General features: G+C 47.1%; 1 protein-coding gene across 1 annotated transcript in view; it reads left to right on the plus strand.

The window, feature by feature from the left end:
* The first annotated feature begins 8,944 nt into the window (after positions 1–8,944).
* DCAF7 (DDB1 and CUL4 associated factor 7) overlaps positions 8,945–21,466 on the plus strand; it is a 22,757-nt gene continuing 10,235 nt past the window's right edge. The window contains exons 1-5 of the mRNA XM_015409697.1: positions 8,945–9,226; positions 14,967–15,125; positions 15,836–15,947; positions 17,926–18,044; positions 18,446–18,655. Of these exons, the coding sequence (XP_015265183.1) occupies positions 9,089–9,226; positions 14,967–15,125; positions 15,836–15,947; positions 17,926–18,044; positions 18,446–18,655 (738 nt within the window). The 5' untranslated portion in view covers positions 8,945–9,088. The remainder of the gene's footprint in view (positions 9,227–14,966; positions 15,126–15,835; positions 15,948–17,925; positions 18,045–18,445; positions 18,656–21,466) is intronic.

The raw sequence follows: 21,466 nt of genomic DNA on the forward strand, positions 1-21,466 counted from the left end.
AGCACTGACATTTTCTTTTTAAGAGGACATCTGTGATGGATTTAAAATCATGTTTATCTGTGTATAGTTCTACACATAGCAAAGAGTAACATTACAGATTTCCAGGTAAGCTCATATTTTGAACCTACCTACTGTCAGGATCCTGGTTAAATCAGTTCTCAACCCCAGTCACTTTGAAGAAAGCTAACTTTATTGAGACTTTGATAGATATCATACTGGACACAAGCTATTGTTAGGACTGAAGTTGAACGCGTGAAAGGCACTAAAGATCAGGACCCAATCACCCCAAGGTATTTGCCCGCCAGAATTAACAGTCAACTGCCCCCCCACTAAGCATCCGCCAAAACTAAGAGTTGCCTAACCCCCCCAGACACGTAGCCTCTACATAGCCAGAAAAACAGAACAACAGACATTTGAGAAGCCCCACTAAGGTGACAAGCCTCTGGCCCATCAAAAAGAGAGGAACCTCCTCTCTCAATGGCAGGCAAGCTGTAAAATACACAAGGAGCCCGACACCTACACATTCAGACACACAGGTCTTGGTGCCACGGACATCTGCATGATACGCAGGAGAGAAACAGCAAGTAATGTATGGGTATGCTCTGACTGATCTACGGTTTGGTTTGGTTTTATTAGTAAAGATTATTTACTGATGGTGTTCAGATTTTACAGATAAACTGAAAATAGTTTAGAAGAACGTTTGAGTCCAATGGCACCTTTAAATGTTCCACTGGACTCAAACTTTGTTCTACTGCTTCAGACCAACACAGGTGCCCACCTGAAAATAGTGTAGTTATTACTCACCCTCTGAGCCTATAAACAATAAAACCATATCAAAGCAACCAGTCATTGCATTAAGTAATACTGTGATCAATTTACAGTTCAGGAATCTTTACAATTAATATTTATGAGATTCTTTAGCATCTTCATGTAAGCATTACAATAGTTTGGGGAAAGGTATTCAGAATATGAAATACTTTGTTTTTATATTAAATTTAAAGCTTGGTGCTATATAATCTTTTTAAGAGTACAGAATTATGTGTCGTGGTTTGGTGTAGTGGTTAAGTGTGCAGACTCTAATCTGGGAGAACCAGGTTTGATTCCGCACTCCTCCAGTTGCACCTGGCTGGATGGCCTTGGGCAAGCCATAGTTCTCTGTCAGAGCTGTTCTTGAAAAGAGCAGTTCTCTCAGAACTCTCTCAGCCCCACCTCCCTCACAGGGTGTCTGTTGTGGGGAGGGGAAGGGAAAGGAGTTTGTAAGCCACTCTGACCCTCTGAGTGAAGGGTGGGGTATAAATCCAATCTCTTCTTCTACTAATGTAGGACAGCGGAGAACATTTTTCCATAAAGACCTACAGATATATGCCTTTATAGACATAAATATGGCAAATATTTCAAGAGTCATAGCTTCAAATGCAAGTACAAGATCCCAGGTCAAGCAAACAGGCTTTCTGCTTGGATACTCTAGAGAGGATTCAGTGATCAGTAAAGAAAGTTCTAACATTAGGCCACTATTAAAACTGAGAAGTATATTGAGACCAATTTGTGATATGGCATTTGACAGGGGTGTATGATGGGCAGCAGTCCTGCAATTCAAAGAAAAGCAGTAGAAAAAACAAACCAATCTCTTGCCATCATCTCATTCTGCTCTAGGAATAGGAAGTTCATCTCAAGACAGGAAAAAGAAAATTGACATTTTACTTGTCTCTGTACCGCTGGCCTGCTCAAATGAGACATATATGTACCCAAAGGAATACTGTTAGCTACCAGTACACAGCTCTGCAAGGGTGTGCATAAGAATTTACTGTAAACTCACAAGCTGAGTCAATCAGCATGAATGAGATTGTAAATGTCTCATTGGAATACACAGAAAAATTGAATCTCTGAAAAGGACAGGTTCAAACCTGAAGCTGCAGCACCAAACCAGGAGCAGAGAATATATATATATATGTGCTTTGTGTAATGTACCCTACTGGTGAAATCCAAACCAAGCTCTAGACAGCTTCTGAGATTATCCAAAGGGTTTCATGCCAAGGCTCTGGTGCCCAATGGAGAGGGGTCCCCCCCCCCCTGTTGCCCCACAAAAAAAACCCCAAAATGAAAAGGGGTCGAAGCTGTCAGGGAGCAGCGGCTACTCCAAAGGGACTACTAGGGCGGCTCAGCCAGAGGGGTGGGGGTTTCAGGTGCCTTTTCTCTTCCAGCCTGCCTGCCCGAAGGGGGTTCTTTAATCTGCCTACGTCACTGGGACCTAAAATCACGCTCGGCCCCTCCCACCGTCACTTTCGACAGCGGAGGGGGAGATCCTCCTCGAGGAAGAGACGCGGACTCCTGACAGCGCCTGGAGTGTGCAACCAACAACCCCTAACCCTCCCACGGGGGAGAGCGGCGCGTCCTCACGGCGCCTCCGCAGCAACGGCGCTCCCCCCCCTCCCCCTCTCCCTAGGAGACACGCGCTCCCTCCCTCGCTCGCTCGCCTCGCGACCCGACCCGACCCCCCACCCCGGTCCGCCATGAGCGGGCGAGGCGAGGCGAGGCGGCCCCTCAGGCAGCGCAGCGAGTGCTCCCGCCGGGAGGGAGGGAGGGGGCGGCCGGCAGCGGCGCCCCGGAAGGGGAAAAGGCAAAGCGGAAGGGCGGGCTGGGCTGGGCTGGGCGGGCCTGGCCGGTGGTGTCTCGGGCGCCTCCGGGAAAGATTGACAGGGAGTCAGACCAATCAGGAGGCTGGCCTCCGGTTTCCACGCCCCCTCCTTAGCCGCCCGCCCGCCCGCTCGCTTCCAGCCGGAAAGAGCCTGCGCGGGAGAGGCCTGGCCCGCCGGACCCCCTGAGCCACTGCCCCCTGAGCAGTGCCTGAGCCCGGCCTCCGCCGAGCAGCAGCGGTGGCGCAAGTCCTGGTGGGAATGCCACAGACAGCACATATACAGTCTGTGCTGCGCCAGCTACACTGGTCACCGGTGGAATGCCACCTCAGGTTCAAGGTGGGACTAGTGTTGGCTTTTAAGGCCTTGAGCGGTCATGGACCCATGGACCTTCGGGACCGCCTCCTCCCACACGTTCCCAGAAGAGCACTGAGATCAGCTGATAACAACTTACTGGTTATCTCCAGCCCTAGGAAGGTCCAGCTGTCCTCAGCCTGAGCCCTTTTGGCCCTGGCCCTGACCTAGTGGAACTCTCGTGCCGAATAACATCAGGGCCCTGCTGTGGGATCTGATGCAATTCCACGGGGCCTGTCAGGCGGAGATGTCCCACCAGGCTTTTGGTTGAGGACAGCAGTGGTTAAAACTGGCACCCTCCTTTTTTACTGTTGGCCCCACATTCCCTTCACCACCCTGCTGCACAGAGAGTGTGGCAGCTGGCAAAAAGGATTGATCGCCATCTGGATTGTTTTATCAGTGCACTGTAACAGTTTTATCATGCTGGTTGTATTTTGTCTGTTTTAATGCCGTAAATTGCCCAGAGCCCGCTTATTAGAAATCAAATAATAATAATAATCTCACCACTTCCTTGTGATGAAGGAGGGCGATCCTTATTGGCCGGATCAGGATGGCCTCCTCCAATTAATTCAGAACGTCTGTTTGGTGGGTTGATTTCCTTTGAAGGTTCCACTGAAGAATCTGGAGTGTCAGTGTGTTGGAACTCTATAGGAGACAGGTCCTGTGACCTCCACAGTTTTAGATGGAACCCACCGTGAACCATTTCCACAGCTCCAAGCCCATACTGGTTCATGAGGAGAGAAGGTACACAGATTCCTAGACGTCAAAGCAGAGTACAGCTCCTGTTTTTTCTTAGACTGCAAGTCACTTGTAAGATCAGGGTGAACATGATCTAAGTGTGTCCTGAGAGGACGTCACATAAAAAACTCAGCTGGGCTGGACCCTGTTGAAGGGCAGGGTGTAACATGTTGGGCCAACAGGGATCTTATCAAGCAATAATTAAAAAAAAACCCTTAGAATCCTCAGAGCTCTGCAGTAAGCGTCTGTGCTGGTCACTGCCCAACCGTGTGATGTAGATGTTTGCTATGGACTTATCAGACAGACATAACCTTTCTAGTTTTATTTATTTATTTATTACTTTCTATATCCCGCCTTGCCAGGTGAACTGGATCAATGTGGCGTACAAACATTAAAATGCAATAAAACAGTAAATACAAAAAAATACACATAAACAACAAACAAAATGTCAGGTTCCACAGCCAAACAAAGTATCAGGTTATACTTTAATGTAAGAGCTATAGAGGCAGTAACATCGTCACTGTTAGGAATAGTTACTTTCCTACAAGCATAATGGGGTATAGGGTATTCGTACGCGCACACACCCCACTCCTAGGCCAATCGGCCTGACTCCTGCGTGCGGGAGAATGGGGCCCCAGGCTGATACCTGACTGTGCCATTCCTCCAATAATGTCCTTATGCTGGAACCCATGCCAGAAGCCCCTCTTAAGGCTACAGAGATTGCTAGAATGACAGCAAATGATCCCATCATGGCCTGTCTTCTCTACTGTGCATGGCGCACAGAAAAACTGGCTGACGTATTCAGGCCATTTTCATCCCATCAGTACGAACTGTAAGCTCATAAGGCTTTCTATGAGGAAACAGGGTGGACATTCCAAAAGCACGATGTCGTCATACTAGGAACTACATGCAGCACACCCAGGCATGGTGCAAATGAAGGCACTGGCCAGAAAGACGCTGATATTGAAAGGGTCCTGAGTGAATGCAACACATGCCAAAGTACCTGCTTTGTTTGTTTTAATGTGCCCAGGTGTCCTATCAACTAATGGGGTAATAATTTTAAGACGAGCCTCCCTGTAAAATGGACAGCTGAAGAACATTTGCTCTACCGATTCAACCTAACTTAAAAGGCATGGGCATAGCCATTCAGAGTAGGGGTTTTTGTTGTACCTGCCTTGAATAACCGCAGATGGAAGGGCAGAACTAGGGCAAATGCCCTTCTAGAATTCTTTCCCTCCACTGAAGTCAAATATATTGCCGGCTCAATGGTGCTTTTGATATTTAACAACACCCCGAGTTTGGAAGTCTTAGAGATGTCAGATTGTTGCTCAATATCCTCAACTCTTTGTCGCTAACTATAGTACATAATTACCTGACCAACCGGAAAGACCCTGCTGAGACATCTTGTTCATTGGGAGAGTACCCGTTGGGACATCTCGCCTTCGAAGAAGACCTGGTTTATTTTTTCAATCATTCCTCAGATACACCTTGAATCGGATTTATACAAAATCTGAAATTTACCCCATTTATTTAAGCTCTGCACAACAACACACCCTAAACACTACATTCCCCTTTAAGTGGGTTCCTAAAACATTGAAATACTTACCTTTGCAACTATCCAACCGCTATGATTCCAACGTTATTCCCCTGTTCCAGGAAGTCAAGAACACTATTGAAAAATGGGACAAAAAAACTTTTCCCTTCTAGAAAAAATTGATCTTCTAAAATCCTTTATATTTCCTAAATTTTCTTTTTCAGAACTTACCAATTAAAATCCCCAAGGAATCTTTTATTCAATGGCGTAGTTGGTTTCTAAAATTCATTTGGACCAATAAGAAATCAAGAACTAGCTATAATACTTTGATTAAACCACCTATGAAAGGAGGCTTAGGGTTAGGACTTCCTGACTTAGAAAAATATTACTTTGCAGCACAGTTGAAAGCAATAAATTTTTATGCTCAACCTTCCATAAACAAAGCTTGGGTTGCCATTGAACAAAACAATCTATCTTCAGGACACCTTTCTGAAATGATCTGGGCATTCCCTACTTATAGAAAACTTACAGAACCAACAAATCCATTTCTGAAACTATCTTTAGATATCTGGGATAAATTTAGCAATATACTAGCCCCCCCCCAACCTCCCCTTTAACTGTATTTTTAAATCAGAAATGATTCATCCCAGGACTAGAACCTTTCTTTTTTAATCTATGGAAAGAAAAAGGACTTATTAGACTGGGAGATTTATTTCGGAACAAGCAACTCCTTACTAAACCACAACTAGAAACTAAATTTAAATTTTCGATTCCCTGGATTCATTATTATCAAATTAGACACTTAATTGCTAACCCAGACATTACACATATGCTGACCCGCCCCTTTACCCAATTTGAATCTTTTATTTACAAAAACAAGCAATCAACTAGAGGATTAATTTCAATAATATATCAACTTTTAAACATACAAACTTGGGCTCAGCAAACTGCAATACAAAACGCTTGGCATAAAGACTGTGCTAGTAATGATGCGAAATATCTAGCAGACCGAAATCAAGTTAAAAGGGAACAGGCTAATCATGATGCCTGCCAGAGACTAATCATGTCTCTCAGGAAACAGCTAGGACTGCAGAAGGCAGTCATCTCCACCATTCACCCGGGTGCTGTAGTGGAATCTACCCCCGACAACATGGAAACCACAGCCCACAATCCATCCTGTAATCAGGATTGGAATTCCCCCCACCCACTGAATCTGATTAATGCTAAAGGAATAGAGACTAGGTCCTGAGGAAAAACAACCACTCAGTTTGTAGTTGAAACCAGGATGTGGAAACCCAATGAAGTCCATACCTCCCCCCCAAAAAAAAAAAGTGGTTTAAAAGTTGCGTACCAGTTTGCCATGGGAGAGAGGGAACTCCCAAGTCAGAGACTGAAGCAACCCAGGCAAAGGGAAACCCCACAGCCAGTGCCAGGGCGCTTAGCAACCCCCCTAGTAAGTGGTTTGAAAGTTGGGCGCCAGGTTGCCAGAGAAAGGAGAAAAATCCAAAATCAGAGACTGAAGCAGTAAAGGCAAGCCCCACAACCAATAGGAAGAGAAAAGAGCTGCTTGCAGAACCCACAAAAGTGGTGAGGTAACTCAGATTTTTTAAAATAATTTCCCAACTTTTACAAAGTAATTGTCAAACTTAATATAAGTGTACATAAATAGTTTTAGTCCAGTACAATCTAGTAACAATGTTAATTATACACAACTTGTCCATCACCATTAGTTAACATCAACTTAAAAATAAATCACTGTTCCTGATGGCTTGGCTTGGGGCTGGCTTCTCATGCAGCCTGGTTTAAACTGGGCTGCAGCAGAAGCCAGCCCCAGGATTTGTTGTGCCACCAGGAGCAGATTGCTCCCCGCAGGCAGGGCTTTGCACTGGCTTCACCTGCAGCCTGGTTTAAACTCAGCCAAGAGTCGAGTAGCATCTTAAAGACTAACAAAACATGTGGCAGGGTATGAGCTTTTGTGAGTCACTGCTCACTTCTTCAGGTTTGAATTCCACATTCTGCCATGGAGGCACTAAATCTAAAAGAAGGCCTGCATAGTTAACAACACAAGTTAAGGAAGCTATAAAAAGTAAAGAGGCTTCTATTAAAAAGTGGAAAGTCTGACCCAATGAATTGAACAGGAAGGATCACAGGCTCTGGCAAACGAAATGTAAGTCAATAAGTAGGCATGGAAAGAGAGATTTTGAGGAATGGGTTGCTAAAAGCATCAAGAAACAATTGTCAGCTAGCTACCGTGCTTTCATTGTTTTTGTTCATCCCTGACTGTAGTGCATGCACACATGATTGCTTGCTTGCTTTGCTTAACTGCTGTGAATAACTATCAGGAGGCGCTCATGAGACCGTGCGAACTGGCTCTGCCAGACTGTGCTATCTGTGTAACCTTGAGGAGGAGGAGGAGGAGGAGGAGGAGGAGGAGGGAGGGCTTGCATTCCACTGCTTGGCCAACTGCAGCATCGGAGTATATGTATTGATGCCTCAGCCCTAACCGTTATTCCTAACAATGTACCTGTACCACTTGGCAACACTTGGTATTCTAATAAAACATAACTTTTCCCTGAAGAGTGTGTGTGGACTTGGGAGCTGTTGAACCTGACAACAATAAACACTTTAAAAATATATACGGAGCAGGAAAGCAGCCAGAGAAGTGGTGGGGTCTTTGGATGAGAGACAAGTTTATCAAACCAGCCGTGGTTCTCGTAATCATCGGAATTGCTTATGTGCATGGCATTTGAAGTTTGCGCATCGTGGGATACAGAGTGTTGAAAAGTTGTTAAAGGAGTGTGGAATTTCTGTTGTAAGTTGTGAGAAGGCAAAAGAGAGCTGTGACACAAGTCCCAGAGCAAAGGGAACTGCCCCAAAGTCCTCTGGCAAGTACACTACCCATAATGAGAAGATCCTAGAGACTGTGTATAATGGGCGACCCTGTTGGCCCATTAGTACCATCCGGTAGTGGGTCACCATATCGCAAAAAAGGACATTGTATTTGGAATACGATTTACAGTTCTGGTCACATCTCAAAAGGGACATTGCAGAGCTGGAAAAAGAACAGAGGAGGGCAACCAAGAGGATAGCGCCTTCCCCATGAGAAAAGGCTGGAGAGCCTGGCACTTCTCAGCTGAGAAAAGAGAAGAGTCTGAGGGGGGACGTTATAGAGGTTTATAACATTGTGCGTGGGATGGAGAGAGTGGACAAAGAGACCTCTCCCAGAATACTAGAATCCAAGGGTATCATATGAAGCTGATGGCAGGGGAAATGAAGGGGAGGCCCTGCCCGCCTGTCGCCAGAGCGGCGCCCAGACCTCCCCACGCGCACGCCGAAGGTCGGGGCCCGCCCCAAGCGCTGCATAAACTCGCCGCCGCCGCCTTCCGACTCGGGTCGGCGCCGCGGAGCACCCCTTTCCCCACCCCCCTGCCGCCGCCGCCGCCGCCGCCGCCGCCGCCCAAGGATAGGCCAGGCCAGGCCAGGCAGGCGCAGGCCTGGCTTTGCACGTCCCCGGAGTGGCGGGCGCCCGCACCAATGGACGACGAAAAGAGAGACGCTCTCGCGAGGCCTGAGGCCAAGGAGGCGCCAGACGACCAATGAGAACGACGTCAGCCGGGGGAGGGACGGCGGGACCGGCCAATCGGAGACCGAGACCGGAACGCGCCGCCGCCGCCGGAGCTGTCTGCTGCTGCTGCTGCGGCTGAGGAGGAGGAGGAGGAGGCCGAGGGCGGCTGTCGGGCCTGAGGGAGGCGGGCGGGCAGGGAGGCAGCGGTGGTGGTCGAGGGGGGCGCGCTCCTCCTCCTCCTCCCCCTCCGCCGCCGCCATCATCATGTCGCTGCACGGGAAGCGCAAGGAGATCTACAAGTACGAGGCGCCCTGGACCGTCTACGCCATGAACTGGAGCGTCCGGCCCGACAAGCGCTTCCGGCTGGCCCTCGGCAGCTTCGTCGAGGAGTACAACAACAAGGTGCGGGGGGGCGGGTCTGCGGGAAGGGGAGGGGGGGGAGGACCCCGCGCTCCGCTTGCGAGGCTGCAGGGCGAGCCCGCCTCCCCCTCCCTCTCCCCCCCCTCCTCGAAAGCATCCAAGGGGAGGGGGAGGGGGAGGGGGGGTGACCACCGGCCGCCGGGCTCGGGGGGCAGATTGGAGCGGGCAGGAGAAGAACAGCGGCCGCCCCGCCAGGATAAAAAAAAGTCGCCCCACAAAATCCTGGCTGGGGGGGGGGCTGCCCCCACCCCCACGTCCCCACCCCAGGCGGACCTGGAGGCGCAGAGAGCCCTGGGCGCCCCCTTTGGCACACGGGCCCTGGCCGCGGGCGGGCGCAAGAGGTGCCGGTGGAGTGGCGCCACCATCTGTCCACGGGGAGCCGCCGCCGTCGGACACCCGCCGGACCTAACGAGGCCCGCCCTGGCATGGCCCCCACCCACTGAGGTTAGATACACACACACACACACACACACCCCCGTGGCTGCAAACTGCGGGCGTGACAGGTTTGGGGGAAGGGCCGCTCTGAGGCTGGAAGGAAGGAGGGGGCGCCCGGGAGTGAGGGCTGGCACGGTGGGCCCTGCCTGGGGTCCTGCAGACCGCCCCGGGACGGGGACTCAGTCCCTCTGCCGCTGGAAGCCCCGGAGCAGCGGAATGGGGGGGCTTTGGGCCCGGATGGACTTGGCTAGGAGTGGAGTGACGATGGCCCCTGCCTGGAGTGGTGGCACAGGTGTTCGAGTGACAGTCCCCAGAGAGGGACGATGGCTCCTGGGGCTGGGACGAAGGCACCCAAGGTGGAAGGATGGTGGAAGGGAACAGGTAAACTGGGGCTGGGATGGAAGCCCCTGGGACTGAATAATAGCCCAGAGTGGCATGATGGTCCCTGGGCCTGGTATCCGTGCTCTCGGACTGGAATGGCAGAGCCCAGAATGGAACCATGGCTCCTGTTCCTGTAGGTGTTCTAGTACAGGAGTGGTGGTTCCCAGAGACCAATGGTTGTCGCTTGGATCAGACAAAAACTACCTTGACTGGATAGCCCAGAGTAGAATGAAATACCCTACTTTTAATTCAGGTGGGTAGCCGTGTTGGTCTGAAGCAACAGGATTTATTTATTTTTTTTGGGGGGGGGGTCCAGTGGCACCTTTAAGACCAACAAAGTAAAACTGCATGCACAGGAAGTAAGCCTTCATGTGCATGCAGTTTTACTTTGTTGGTCTTAAAGGTGCCACTGGATTCAAGGTTTGTGCTCCTGCATTTAATTAATGTTTTTGAATGCTGTGCAATGGTTCCTGAATCAGCTCCGCCTTATTAGTAATTCTGCTTCTCAGCTGTTTGGTTTTCTCCAGGTGCCTCGTTTTGCACTGATGAGAAGTACAAATCTTACTCTCTTTCCCCCTTACTTTTCTTCCTTAGAGCCATGTTGCTTAACACATCATCTGGTCTGCTTATGGACCATTTTGATCCAGTTACTGTGGTGGATATTGACAGGATCCTGGGATCTGTGAAGTCCACCATGTATGCACTGGACCCTTACCCATCCTGGCTGCTAAAATCATGTAAGAACTACATAAATGAGCCCTTGATGATGATGATCATAAATCAGTTACTAACCCAGGGCACCTTCCCTTGGAGTACTGAAACAGGTGGTCATCTGTCCATTATTTAAAAAACCATCCTTACACAAAACCAATGTTGCTAATTATCACCCAGTTTCTGTCTACCCTTTCTAGGCCAAATGACTTGAGAGAGCTGGTTTCTGGGTGGAGTATGGGACAGAGACTGTTCTGGTGGCTTCAGCTGAATGTAGACAAAGGCTGTGTTTTTGGTGGGTCCTTCTGGATCTGTCTGCAGGCGTTGGCACAGCAGATCATGCCATCGTCCTGAGGCCTTTGGAGGCATAAAGGTATCAGGGGATGTGCCTTGGACTGGCTTAAACCGTTCCTCTGTGGGTCATTCCTCAGAAGGGCTGCCATTGGAGAGAGCAGCTGCCTTCACTTTGGTGGCTGTCCTGTGAGGTCTCCACACGAGGTGCAATCCTCATTCTCTGCATTACTTAACCTCTATGTAAAGCCTGCAGAAGAAATCATTTAGAATTGGGTGTCATCAGTATTTGGAGGCTGGGTAGCTCTCCATCTCTCTAGCCAACCTCCCTGGTGATGTAATAGTGGTCCTGAGCCACTGCCTGACTGCTGTGGTCAAACAGCTGAAAGCAAATAAATTGAAAATGAACCTAAACAAGACAGAAGTGATGTTGGTTGGGAAGATGGATGTCTTGAAGAACGTTGTGCTTCCCACTTTTGATGAAGTTCAGTTGAGATTAACTGACTCAGTTAAGACCCTTGGGTCTGGACTAGATCCCGTATTGCCACAAAATGGAATTATTCAAATTAACACAGCTGCAAAAAAAAAAATGCTTTCTTCCAACTCAGTCTAGCCCACAAGATGATGCCCCCACCTTGACTTGGCTGATCTGGCCATCTGCATCCTTGCCTTGGTAACATCAGAACTAGACTACTGTAATATGTTCTACGTAGGTTTCCCCAGAAGCTAATTCGAAGACACCCGTTAAATTCAGATGGCTGTAGCTAGGTTGGAGCATGTGCATTAGTAGTCCCAGAGTCTGCAGAGTCACTCCATTGGCTGCCCATCAGTCGCTGGGCTCAGTTCCAACTGTTGACTGTTGCATATTTGTGGCTTTTGTGGCCTTGGTCCCTCATATCTGCAGGACAGCCTCTCTCCCTATATTTCACCAAACAGCTTCATCTCAGCAGGGCCTTCTGTAGGTGCCGTCCTGCAAACGAGCAAAATTGATAACGACTCATACGTATGCATTCCCTGTTGTGGCCCCCACCCTGTGGAATGGCCAGTCTGAGGAGGTCACGAAGCCCCCCCCCCCTGGCTCCCTGCAAATGATGCACAACGGAATTATTCAAGATGGCTTTTTTGCCTAGGTAAATAGGGCTGTACTGTCATGAAATTGTTCAGAAAGTTTCACTTGTCAAGGGAGAGGGACTTTGACCTACTACTGTAATGCTGCCTGTCACTGCAAGTATGCTCTGATTAGGTAGCATGTCATGTTTAAATGCTTATGCTTTGTTTCAGGCTCGTTTCAGCTCTATTTTGGATTTCTATTTGTTTTCAGTTTTCTGCAGTCCAATCCCTATTTCACTGTTTATTGGATATACCATCCTATTGGTTGCACTTGACTTATGCTACATAATCTGCCTTGAGTCTCCGGAAGAAAGGTGGACTATAAGTAACCTAAATAAATAAATTGTATCCAATCTGTTTCTTCCATGTTCCTGTTATGTATCACACCCTGCCTGAGCTTCCTGGGCACTTTTGCCCACTATATTGACCACTGGCCCACACTATCCACCCTCTGATAAGTCACATTTTATACTCTAGGTGATGTATACTTTCATATGCAAAGATTTTAATATATAAATCTTATAGCACATCAGACCATTTGCCTGTCTTGACCCCAGTACTCTGACTGTTTCTGGCTCTCTCATACCTCAGGGGCAGGTCAACAATTCTCTGCTTTCTTCCTTCTCATTGACACTCCCCTGACCACCTCCTCTGGACTGACCATCTTACCTGTCACTCACTTTTGTGACTACAGGAAGGATTCATAAATGAAAATATACCTGTGCAAAACTAAGTGCTGAGCAAAGCTGGTTTAACATGATCTCTAATGCACACAAGCTGTTTGTGAATGAAATACTTTGGCAGTTTTATGGTGGCTGGTAGTAGAAAAACTACATGATATCTTTTGCAACTGCAGCAGAACACTATGCAGTCCTCTGATGTGAAGTTACCCTGATTTGAATGTTCCGGACATGTTGGCTATCTACTGGTGTATTTATCAGCTGATGATGAAAGGGCAAAACTAAGCTTGACATCACCGTTATACAGTGATTTTAAAATGCCATGAGGCCCCACTTCTGGGCTTGTGGTGCAGATCTCTCCCCATGTCTTTTCAAAGGCCAAGAGATGGGGGGGTGGGGGCGGGATCAGTACTGACTCATTAGTTATCCTGCCTCTCAGCTATTTTGTTTCCTTCTAGGGTCATGAAGTTTGTATCAGTTAACGTCATTTTGCACTGTTGACAGGTATAAATCCAGTCCTAAGAACTGTCATTCCACTTTGGGGATCGTCACTCCAGTCCCACAGTGAGTTTATCTGGGTCCAGGGACCATCATTCCACTCTGGGATCTTCTCTCCAGTCCCAGAGCATTATACTATGGGGGCTGTAATTCCAGGCCCAGGGCAGTTTATCTGGTTCCAGGGACCCTTATTCTACCCTGAGGACTGTCATTCCAGTCCCAGAGCACTTATCCTAGTCCAGGGGCCGTTATTCCACTGTGGCAGCTGTCATTCCAGACCCAGAACATTAATGCCACTCCCAGGGAACTGTCATTCCAATCTGGAGGCTATCATTCCAGTCCCAGAATAGTTATGTGGTCCCAGGGATTGTCATTCAACTCTGGGGGTTTCAGTTCAGGATCAGGGCAGTTTATCTGGTCCCAGGGACTGTCATTCCAGTCCAAGAGCACTGATTCCACTCCCAGGGACTGCCATTCCAGTCTGAGAATAGGTTTCTCTAAATCTGTTCTGCATTTGGTTTACAACTGTGTGCTGTAATGTATTTCATTGGAGGCCATGCAAGTCAATTGTAGGGGTGTGCAGGGGGAAAAAATAGTTTCCCCCCCAATTCAGGTATAATAAAGCCAGATTTTTTTCGGGATTCCCAAATATACCTGAATATCAATACTGGTATTCTATTGGTACCCGAAAATGTTCAGTATTCTCGAAAATTTTCGGCTCGCTTATAGCCTATGGGGGCATAGTAGTCAATGGCAAAAATCTTCTAACAAGTATTCAGGCGGCTGGGGGGGGTTGTGATAGAGGCACCAAATTTGTACTGTAGCTGCTGGAGCCTCTCCCCAAAAGACCCGCCAAGTTTTGAAAAGATTGGACCCGGGGGTCCAATTCTAGGGGCATCCAAAGAGGGTGCCCTAATCCTCTATTGTTCCCTATGGGGATGGGGAAAAGGCAAGCAGCAGTGTCTCCCCAAGAAAGCAAAAAAACCCCACCCAAATGTTTTTGGGCGGGGGTTTCAGCATTCAGTATTTGGCAGCGAAATCAGCTCAGGGGATCTGATTTAGTCTGCCAAATACCCGAAAAACATCAAAGAAGGTTTTTTTGGTGGGGTTTCGGTTCAGCTTTACCGAATGCACACCTCTAGTAAATTGGCATTGTTTTAGTACGTCCCTGAATTTTCAATCAGCACTTTCTTACTGAAATCCAGTGGATTCTGCAGCATTGCCGAAGTTCTGCAACTTTAAAGCTGTGATTGAATATCCAGAGCTTGAAGAGTTCCAGTGTTGTTTCCATTTTCGGTATCTGATCTGTGTCTGTTTATTCAGGACCTAGTCCCTGGGTTTGTAGCTGTGCTGAGTGACCTATTGTTGTTAAATGAGTAGGTGCTTCAGGCTGTTGCACTGGAAGCAAGAATTGCTCTATCCTGCCCCATCCCAGCATGGGAGAGAATGGGAGTGGTGGTAGATATTTAGTTATCCATGTCACTTGTAAGAATTTACAAAGTTGTATTTATGTTATAATTTCTGAATACTGTACAGAAACTGGTGGGTTGGCTGACCCTGGGATTGGACAATGATGTGTGGACAGAATTGTGAATGAGAATAATTTCTTCTTATAGGTTCAACTTGTAGGTCTAGATGAGGAAAGCTCAGAGTTCATTTGTAGGAATACTTTTGATCACCCATATCCTACTACCAAGCTAATGTGGATCCCAGACACCAAGGGGGTTTATCCAGATCTTTTGGCAACCAGTGGGGACTACTTGCGTGTATGGAGGGTAAGTTGGCTTCTTGGAAGGTGTTTGTTTTTCTCAGTTCCTGAACAGAGGTGTGAGTTAAGCTAACTGACAACTGTGAGTTAAGCTAAGCTAAGAGCTAAGCACAGTTCAGAGTAAAAGGCAACTTCCCTTTCAGATTAAAAGTTACCACCAAGAGGTGGGTTCCTATCAGTTTAATTTTTGGTGCCCTAGCCAAAAGAGTGGAAACCCTTAATATAATGCAGAATCCTTGTGAGTTTGCATTGTGTCCAGTCTGCATAAAAACATGCAGCTTTCTTGATGTAGTGATACCTTAAGCAGCAAAGAAGCCTGACCTTCTGAAAGGCCTTTAAAAACTGGTTCTTTTGGAGAGCTTTTTATTAAGATTGAATGTTACACTATTTAGTTTCTGGTCAGACAAATGCATTCTTCTATCTTGGACACTTAAAGGATTGGCAGCTGGTGAGAGGTTTGAACTTGTGCTAAAATTCGGCTGAGTTTTAATTTCTTTGTGTAAAAGGGGTTTCATTTTTGCTTTGCTTTTAATGTGTTGTTAGCAACACAAGCCTTTGGGAAGGGCAGGATAAAAATATTTTAAATGCAGCTTAAGAAAGCAGGATGTAGAACTACTTTCCCCCTAAATGATGGACTTCTTCAGTGTGTTAATTTTTCTAAATGGGCAAGTAGATTACTTATAATGGCCGACATAACATTTATGCTTCTTGTTGCAGGTGGGTGAAACAGAGACCAGACTAGAGTGTTTGCTGAACAACAACAAGAATTCTGACTTCTGTGCACCGCTGACATCATTTGATTGGAATGAAGTGGATCCTTATTTGCTGGGTAAGACAGGAACATTGCACAGGAAAGGGGGAGATATGGTCAAAACACAAAGTGTTACCTGTCTGAATTGTAGCTGAGTTAGCTTTTAAAAACCCTGTAACATTGCCTGGTTGTGCTCTTTGTCACAGAATGGTCATTTTGCTAGAAGGACTGATGGTGCAGGAAAGGTTAGTTTCTGAGCCATCAAAATGCAATCTTCCATGTAGCATTTATAAGCTAAAACACTTGATTGTTCAGTTGTTAGGTTTTGTAGGTGAATATGTTGTTCAAAGTGCAAGCTTTTGTACTGGTTTGTTCCTTCATTTAATGGTCATCATTCTCTTTCTCCATCTCCCAGTTACATAAAAAGAGAATAAATTAAATTCAGTGGAATAATACTTCAGTATCAGATCTTGGGAGCTAAGCAGGAGGAGCCTTAGTCAGTATTTGGGTGGGAGGCCACCCAGGAGGTCCAAGGCTGCTACACAGAGGCAGGTGATGGCAAACCAACTCTGTTTTGTCTTCTGCCTGGAATGCCCCCCTGTGGGGTCGACATAAATCAGCTGTGACTTGACGGTACTTTGCACATACCCATATTCCATCTCTAACTTTGTAATTAGGATGGCTTGAAATATTAATTGCTAGCCTTTTTGACGGTAATCAAGTGTTCTTGTGAATGAGTTTGTGTGGGTGATTGTTTTGTTTTGATTATGTCATGTGGGTTCGAGGGGGCAGGGGATGTTCCTTGTTCCTCAGATCTGGAAAAATTATGAGTAGGTACCCCCTTATTCTTCATCTTAAAACATAACTAAATCCGTCTTATGTCTTGCATGAGTTTCAAGTCCTTTTTAATGTTGCATTATTTGGGCCATCTCTGGGCTTCCAGGATAACAGTCAATCACACACACGCGCGCGCGCGCGAACACAGGAAGCTGCCTTAGACTGAGTCAGGCTCTTGGTCCATTGTGGTCATTATTGCCTCCTCTGACCAGCAGCCACTCTCCAGGGTCTCAGGCGGAGGGGTCTTTCCCATCACCTCCCACCCGGTCCTTTTAACTGGAGATGCCTCGGTTTGAACCTGGGGCCTTCTGCGTGCCAAGCAGATGCTCTGCCATGGATCACCTTGTGTAAATATTAATTGCATTTCAGTTTCATGCACACATTTGCATAATGTTAGGGTGGAATGGATTAGAATTTAATTTTTTGTTTTGTAACTTTTTTATAATTTGTGAAGCTTTAGTGGTAACAAATTAATACTTTTAAATATTAGACTGATGTGACCGTTGTGTCCTCTGGAGGCAGGGGAACATCGTACCTTGGGTCCATGGGGTTTCAAAATCACCAGTGCAGTCACTGTTTTCTTAGGTTGCTTTATTCACCAATCCACGCACCTGAAGGTGTGGTGAACTCCACCCAACTCAGGGTTTCATTGTATTACATAGAAGAGCCACAGCACTGCAAACCTGACTCTTTCTTCCCACTTCTTCTCCAGCCAGCCTCCTTTCATTTCCCCCTTCCTCCCTTTGTATAGCATCAGCTTCAAACCTGCCTGTCCTTTTCTCTGTTCCCTGCTTTCCCGAGCCACACCCTACCTTAAACCACCTGCGGCCCAGAGAGCCATTGTCCTCTCATCCAGGCTTGTTCACTGCCTCCACACCGTCTGGATTTCCCTGGGGCAGACTTTCAGAGCCGCCCTGTTGCCGAGGCTGTCCTGACTGCATCCTCCTGCCCCCCTAGTCCTGCCTTGCTGCTGAGCCCGTGGGCTTGTCCTGCCCTGCCGGGTTTGTTGTTGCTGGGTAGCAACACCCACTTGGGTACCACAGTGACCAGTACTGGAACCCCTTTATTCTTAAAATTTACAAATTCAGTTACTCTGATTTTTAATGGGTCAGACATTAAGTGTGCCATAATGTATCATCTATTTATTGAACTTAAATTCAGTTAAGATGCATCATGTGTAATGGGTGTGGGTTCCCCCCCCCCCCCCCCCCCCCCCGAGGCACTTCGAGCATTGACACAACCTGCACGATCTGGGGTTTGGAGACTGGCCAGGTCTTGGGGAGAGTGAATTTGGTGTCAGGCCATGTCAAGACCCAGCTGATTGCTCATGATAAAGAGGTGATGATGCATGTTTTGTCTCCGTTAGGTCATTTTGAGCCTGTATTAATTTATGAGATGGGACTGGTGATGTGTCTGAGAGTGGGCTGTCAGTGTTCTGTTACAATTTCAGAGTTGGATTCATCTGTCTCTATCCTAGGAGGTCATTGGTTTTGGGATATGAGCATAACAAAGACAGGAAAGCATTTTGTAGTATAGGGCACTAATGATTGTGATACTTTCCTGATGGAACTGTCCTTAAAGGCCAGAGGAAGGCTGTAATGCCTATGGTTTGTTATTGTATGACCATTATCATGAATACTAATGGAGTTTGCATAACAAGACTTATAGCAGAAGACAGTGATTTTGGAGTAAATACAATTTCGTTATTGTCATATTTTCTGTTCTTGGCATATGAACAGGTATACGATATTGCATTCAGCCGTGCAGGAGGTGGGAGAGACATGTTTGCTTCTGTTGGTGCTGATGGCTCAGTCAGGATGTTTGACTTGCGGCATCTGGAGCACAGCACTATTATCTATGAGGATCCTCAGCATCACCCGTTGCTCCGCCTTTGCTGGAATAAACAGGACCCCAATTATCTTGCTACGATGGCAATGGATGGAATGGAGGTGAGGCAGTGTTCTTTTAGGTATTGTACTTGGGAATAGGTAATCGATTACGCTAATACCTTTGTGTGTTACACAGGTAAAATTGCCTTTGTGGTCTAAATCCTTTAGTCCATTTAAAATCACAAAGCCATAACACTTCATGAAGCTAAAGAGCTGTTTACCTGCCCGAATAACCTTACAGTCCTTATATCTCCTTTGATATAAGTAAGGGTAGGAAAAGTCAGCCAAAGATCTTTCTTCCTTGGGAATATATTGACAACTTCCTAGTCTGGTGTCAGGCTCCTTAGTCAGGGCACACCACACAAGAGGCTGCTTCAGAAGATAAGTGTTTATTGGGAGTCCAGTACTAAAGAACACGTTTACAGATGGTGTCAGGAATGGTCTATAGTATAATGGCCTCTGATTTATAGTATAATCAAACTTCCCCCCCATAAGCTGAAGCCAATGGATATATTTTGCACACGCGCGGGCTGAAGCTAGCAAGCGAGCGGGCAAAGCTCAGAAGCCGTTAGCTTTCCCAGCCGAGTTAATTGCAGCTGGGAACAACAACAAGGTCAAGCTCAGAGATAGCATGTAGAAGCTGGACAGGGATGAGCTGGGAACGAGGAGGCGGTATCCCCCTCCACATTCCTGACATCTGGATAATCAAATTCTATGGCTACATGCAGAAGGCCAGAGTGTTACCTTCTTTGCTTCAGGGATTCCTTACAGCTCTTTGGTTTGTGCACAGCAGCACACGGACACGTCACAGTCATTCTCTCAGAGCTCTCTCAGCCCCCCACCGGCCTCACAAGGTTCCTGTGGCCGGGAGAGGAAGGGGAGCTACTTTGGGAGTCCTCAGGATGGAGAAAAGCGGGGCATAAGAACCAGCTCCTTCTCTTTCACACATTGGTCAGTCAGTTGTGCTGGAAGCTTATGAACAGTACATGGAAGCCAAGGCCCTCTCTTGAGGTTGCCTCCTGGCCCTTGGCTCCAGGCGTCAACACTGCCTCTGAATGGGGGGGGGTTTCCCTGGACTCACCATGGCCAGCAGCCGTTGACAGGAATGGGCCTGGCACTCTGCTGAAGCCATCTTTGCTTAAGGGTATCACTGTGTCCACTGAAAGTGGATTCCGCAATTTAACTACATGGTGGGTAAATACTACCTGTGCCTGTCCTGTACCTAACGCTCATCAACTTCATTGGATGTCCCTGAGTTATAGTATCATGAGAGGGGGAGGAAAGGCTCACTCTATTCACTTTGTTCACCCCAGGCATAATTTTATAAATAATGCACCCCCTTTGGTAATCTTTTTTTCTGAACTGAGAAGTTCCAGAATCCCTTAATGGTCAGAGTTGTTCTCTTTTGTACTTTAACCTAGCTCTTTTGAGATATGACAACTGGATTGTTACACTGTGTTACAGTGTGGGGGCACCATTGCTCTGCATGGAGGCACTAAAATGCTGACTGCTTTATTCTCAGTTGTTTCCTAAGAATCCCCAGTGTGCAGTTTTCCTTTTTCATTGCTGCTACAAGCTGAACCAACACTTTCATCGAGCTTTCCAGCACAACCCCAAGATTTCTTAGTTTTGGTCTCAGCCAGTTCAGAACCTATTTAAAGTTAGGGTGTTTTGTTCCAGTGTACGTCACACTTACCAACATATGCCACTTTGTTGCCCACTAGAGACCTCCTCCTGGAGCTTTTCATAATCCCACCCCAATCTCATCACCCCAGTTCCAAATCATTTTTATAAATAACTGAAATAGTACTGGTCCCAAGACCAACCTTTGTGGGACCCCACTACTCACTTCGTTTCATTGCAAGAATTGTCAGTTTATTCCTGCTCTCACAGTTCTCTCCGCCCCCCCCCCTCCCGTGGTGGGCAGAGGAAGGGAATGTAATTGGAAGCTGCTTTGAGACTTCTTAAGGTAGAGAAACGTGGGGTATAAAAACCTACTCTTCTTCCACTTCCTGTTGTTTAACCAATCTTTAATCCATTAAAGGTCAATTGACTATGGCAATGCTGTGGATATAGTGTATCTAGGTTTCAATAAAGCATTCTGCAAAGTTTCTCATATCCTTGAGGATAAGCTGCTTAAGGGTGGGCTGGATGGTGCAACCGTTGGATGGATTCATGGTTGGTTGAAAAATCGTACCCAACGAGTGCTCGTAAATGGCTCTGCGTCTACGTGGAGGGAAGTCTCGAGTGGAGTGCCACAGGGCTCGGTCCTAGGCCCGGTGTTGTTCAGTGTTTTTATAAATGACCTGGAGGAAGACACAGAGGGGATGCTTATCAAATCTGCAGATGACACGAAGCTGGGTGAGATTGCTAATTCTGAAGAAGACAGAGTCAGGATTCAAAATGATCCAGATAGGCTGGAACAGTGGGCCGAGACAAATAAAATGAATTTCAGTAGAGAGAAGTACAAAGTCCTGCACTTTGGTACAAAAAAATCAAAGGTGCAGATATAGAATGGGAGGGACTTGGCTTGACAGTAGCACATGTGAAAGGGATCTGGGTGTTCTGGTTGATCACAAGCTAAACATGAGCCTGCAGTGTGATGTGACTGCAAAGAAAGCTAATGCAATCTATTTTGCTATGGTCAGGCCTCACCTGGAGTCCTGTGTCCAGTTTTGGGCACCACATTTTAGGAAGGATGTTGACAAGCTCAAGTGTGTCCAGAAGAGAGCAACCAGGATGGTGAGAGGGTTGGAGTCCAAGTCTTATGAGGAAAGGCTGAAAGAGTTGGGTATGTTTAGCCTGGGAAAGAGAAGGCTTAGAGGGGACATGATTGCAGTCTTCAAGTATCTGAAGGGCTGTCATGTAGAA

The sequence above is a fragment of the Gekko japonicus genome, unplaced genomic scaffold (assembly GCF_001447785.1).
Source record: "Gekko japonicus isolate JY-2015 unplaced genomic scaffold, Gekko_japonicus_V1.1 scaffold3274, whole genome shotgun sequence".
NCBI classification, from domain to species: Eukaryota; Metazoa; Chordata; class Lepidosauria; order Squamata; family Gekkonidae; genus Gekko; species Gekko japonicus.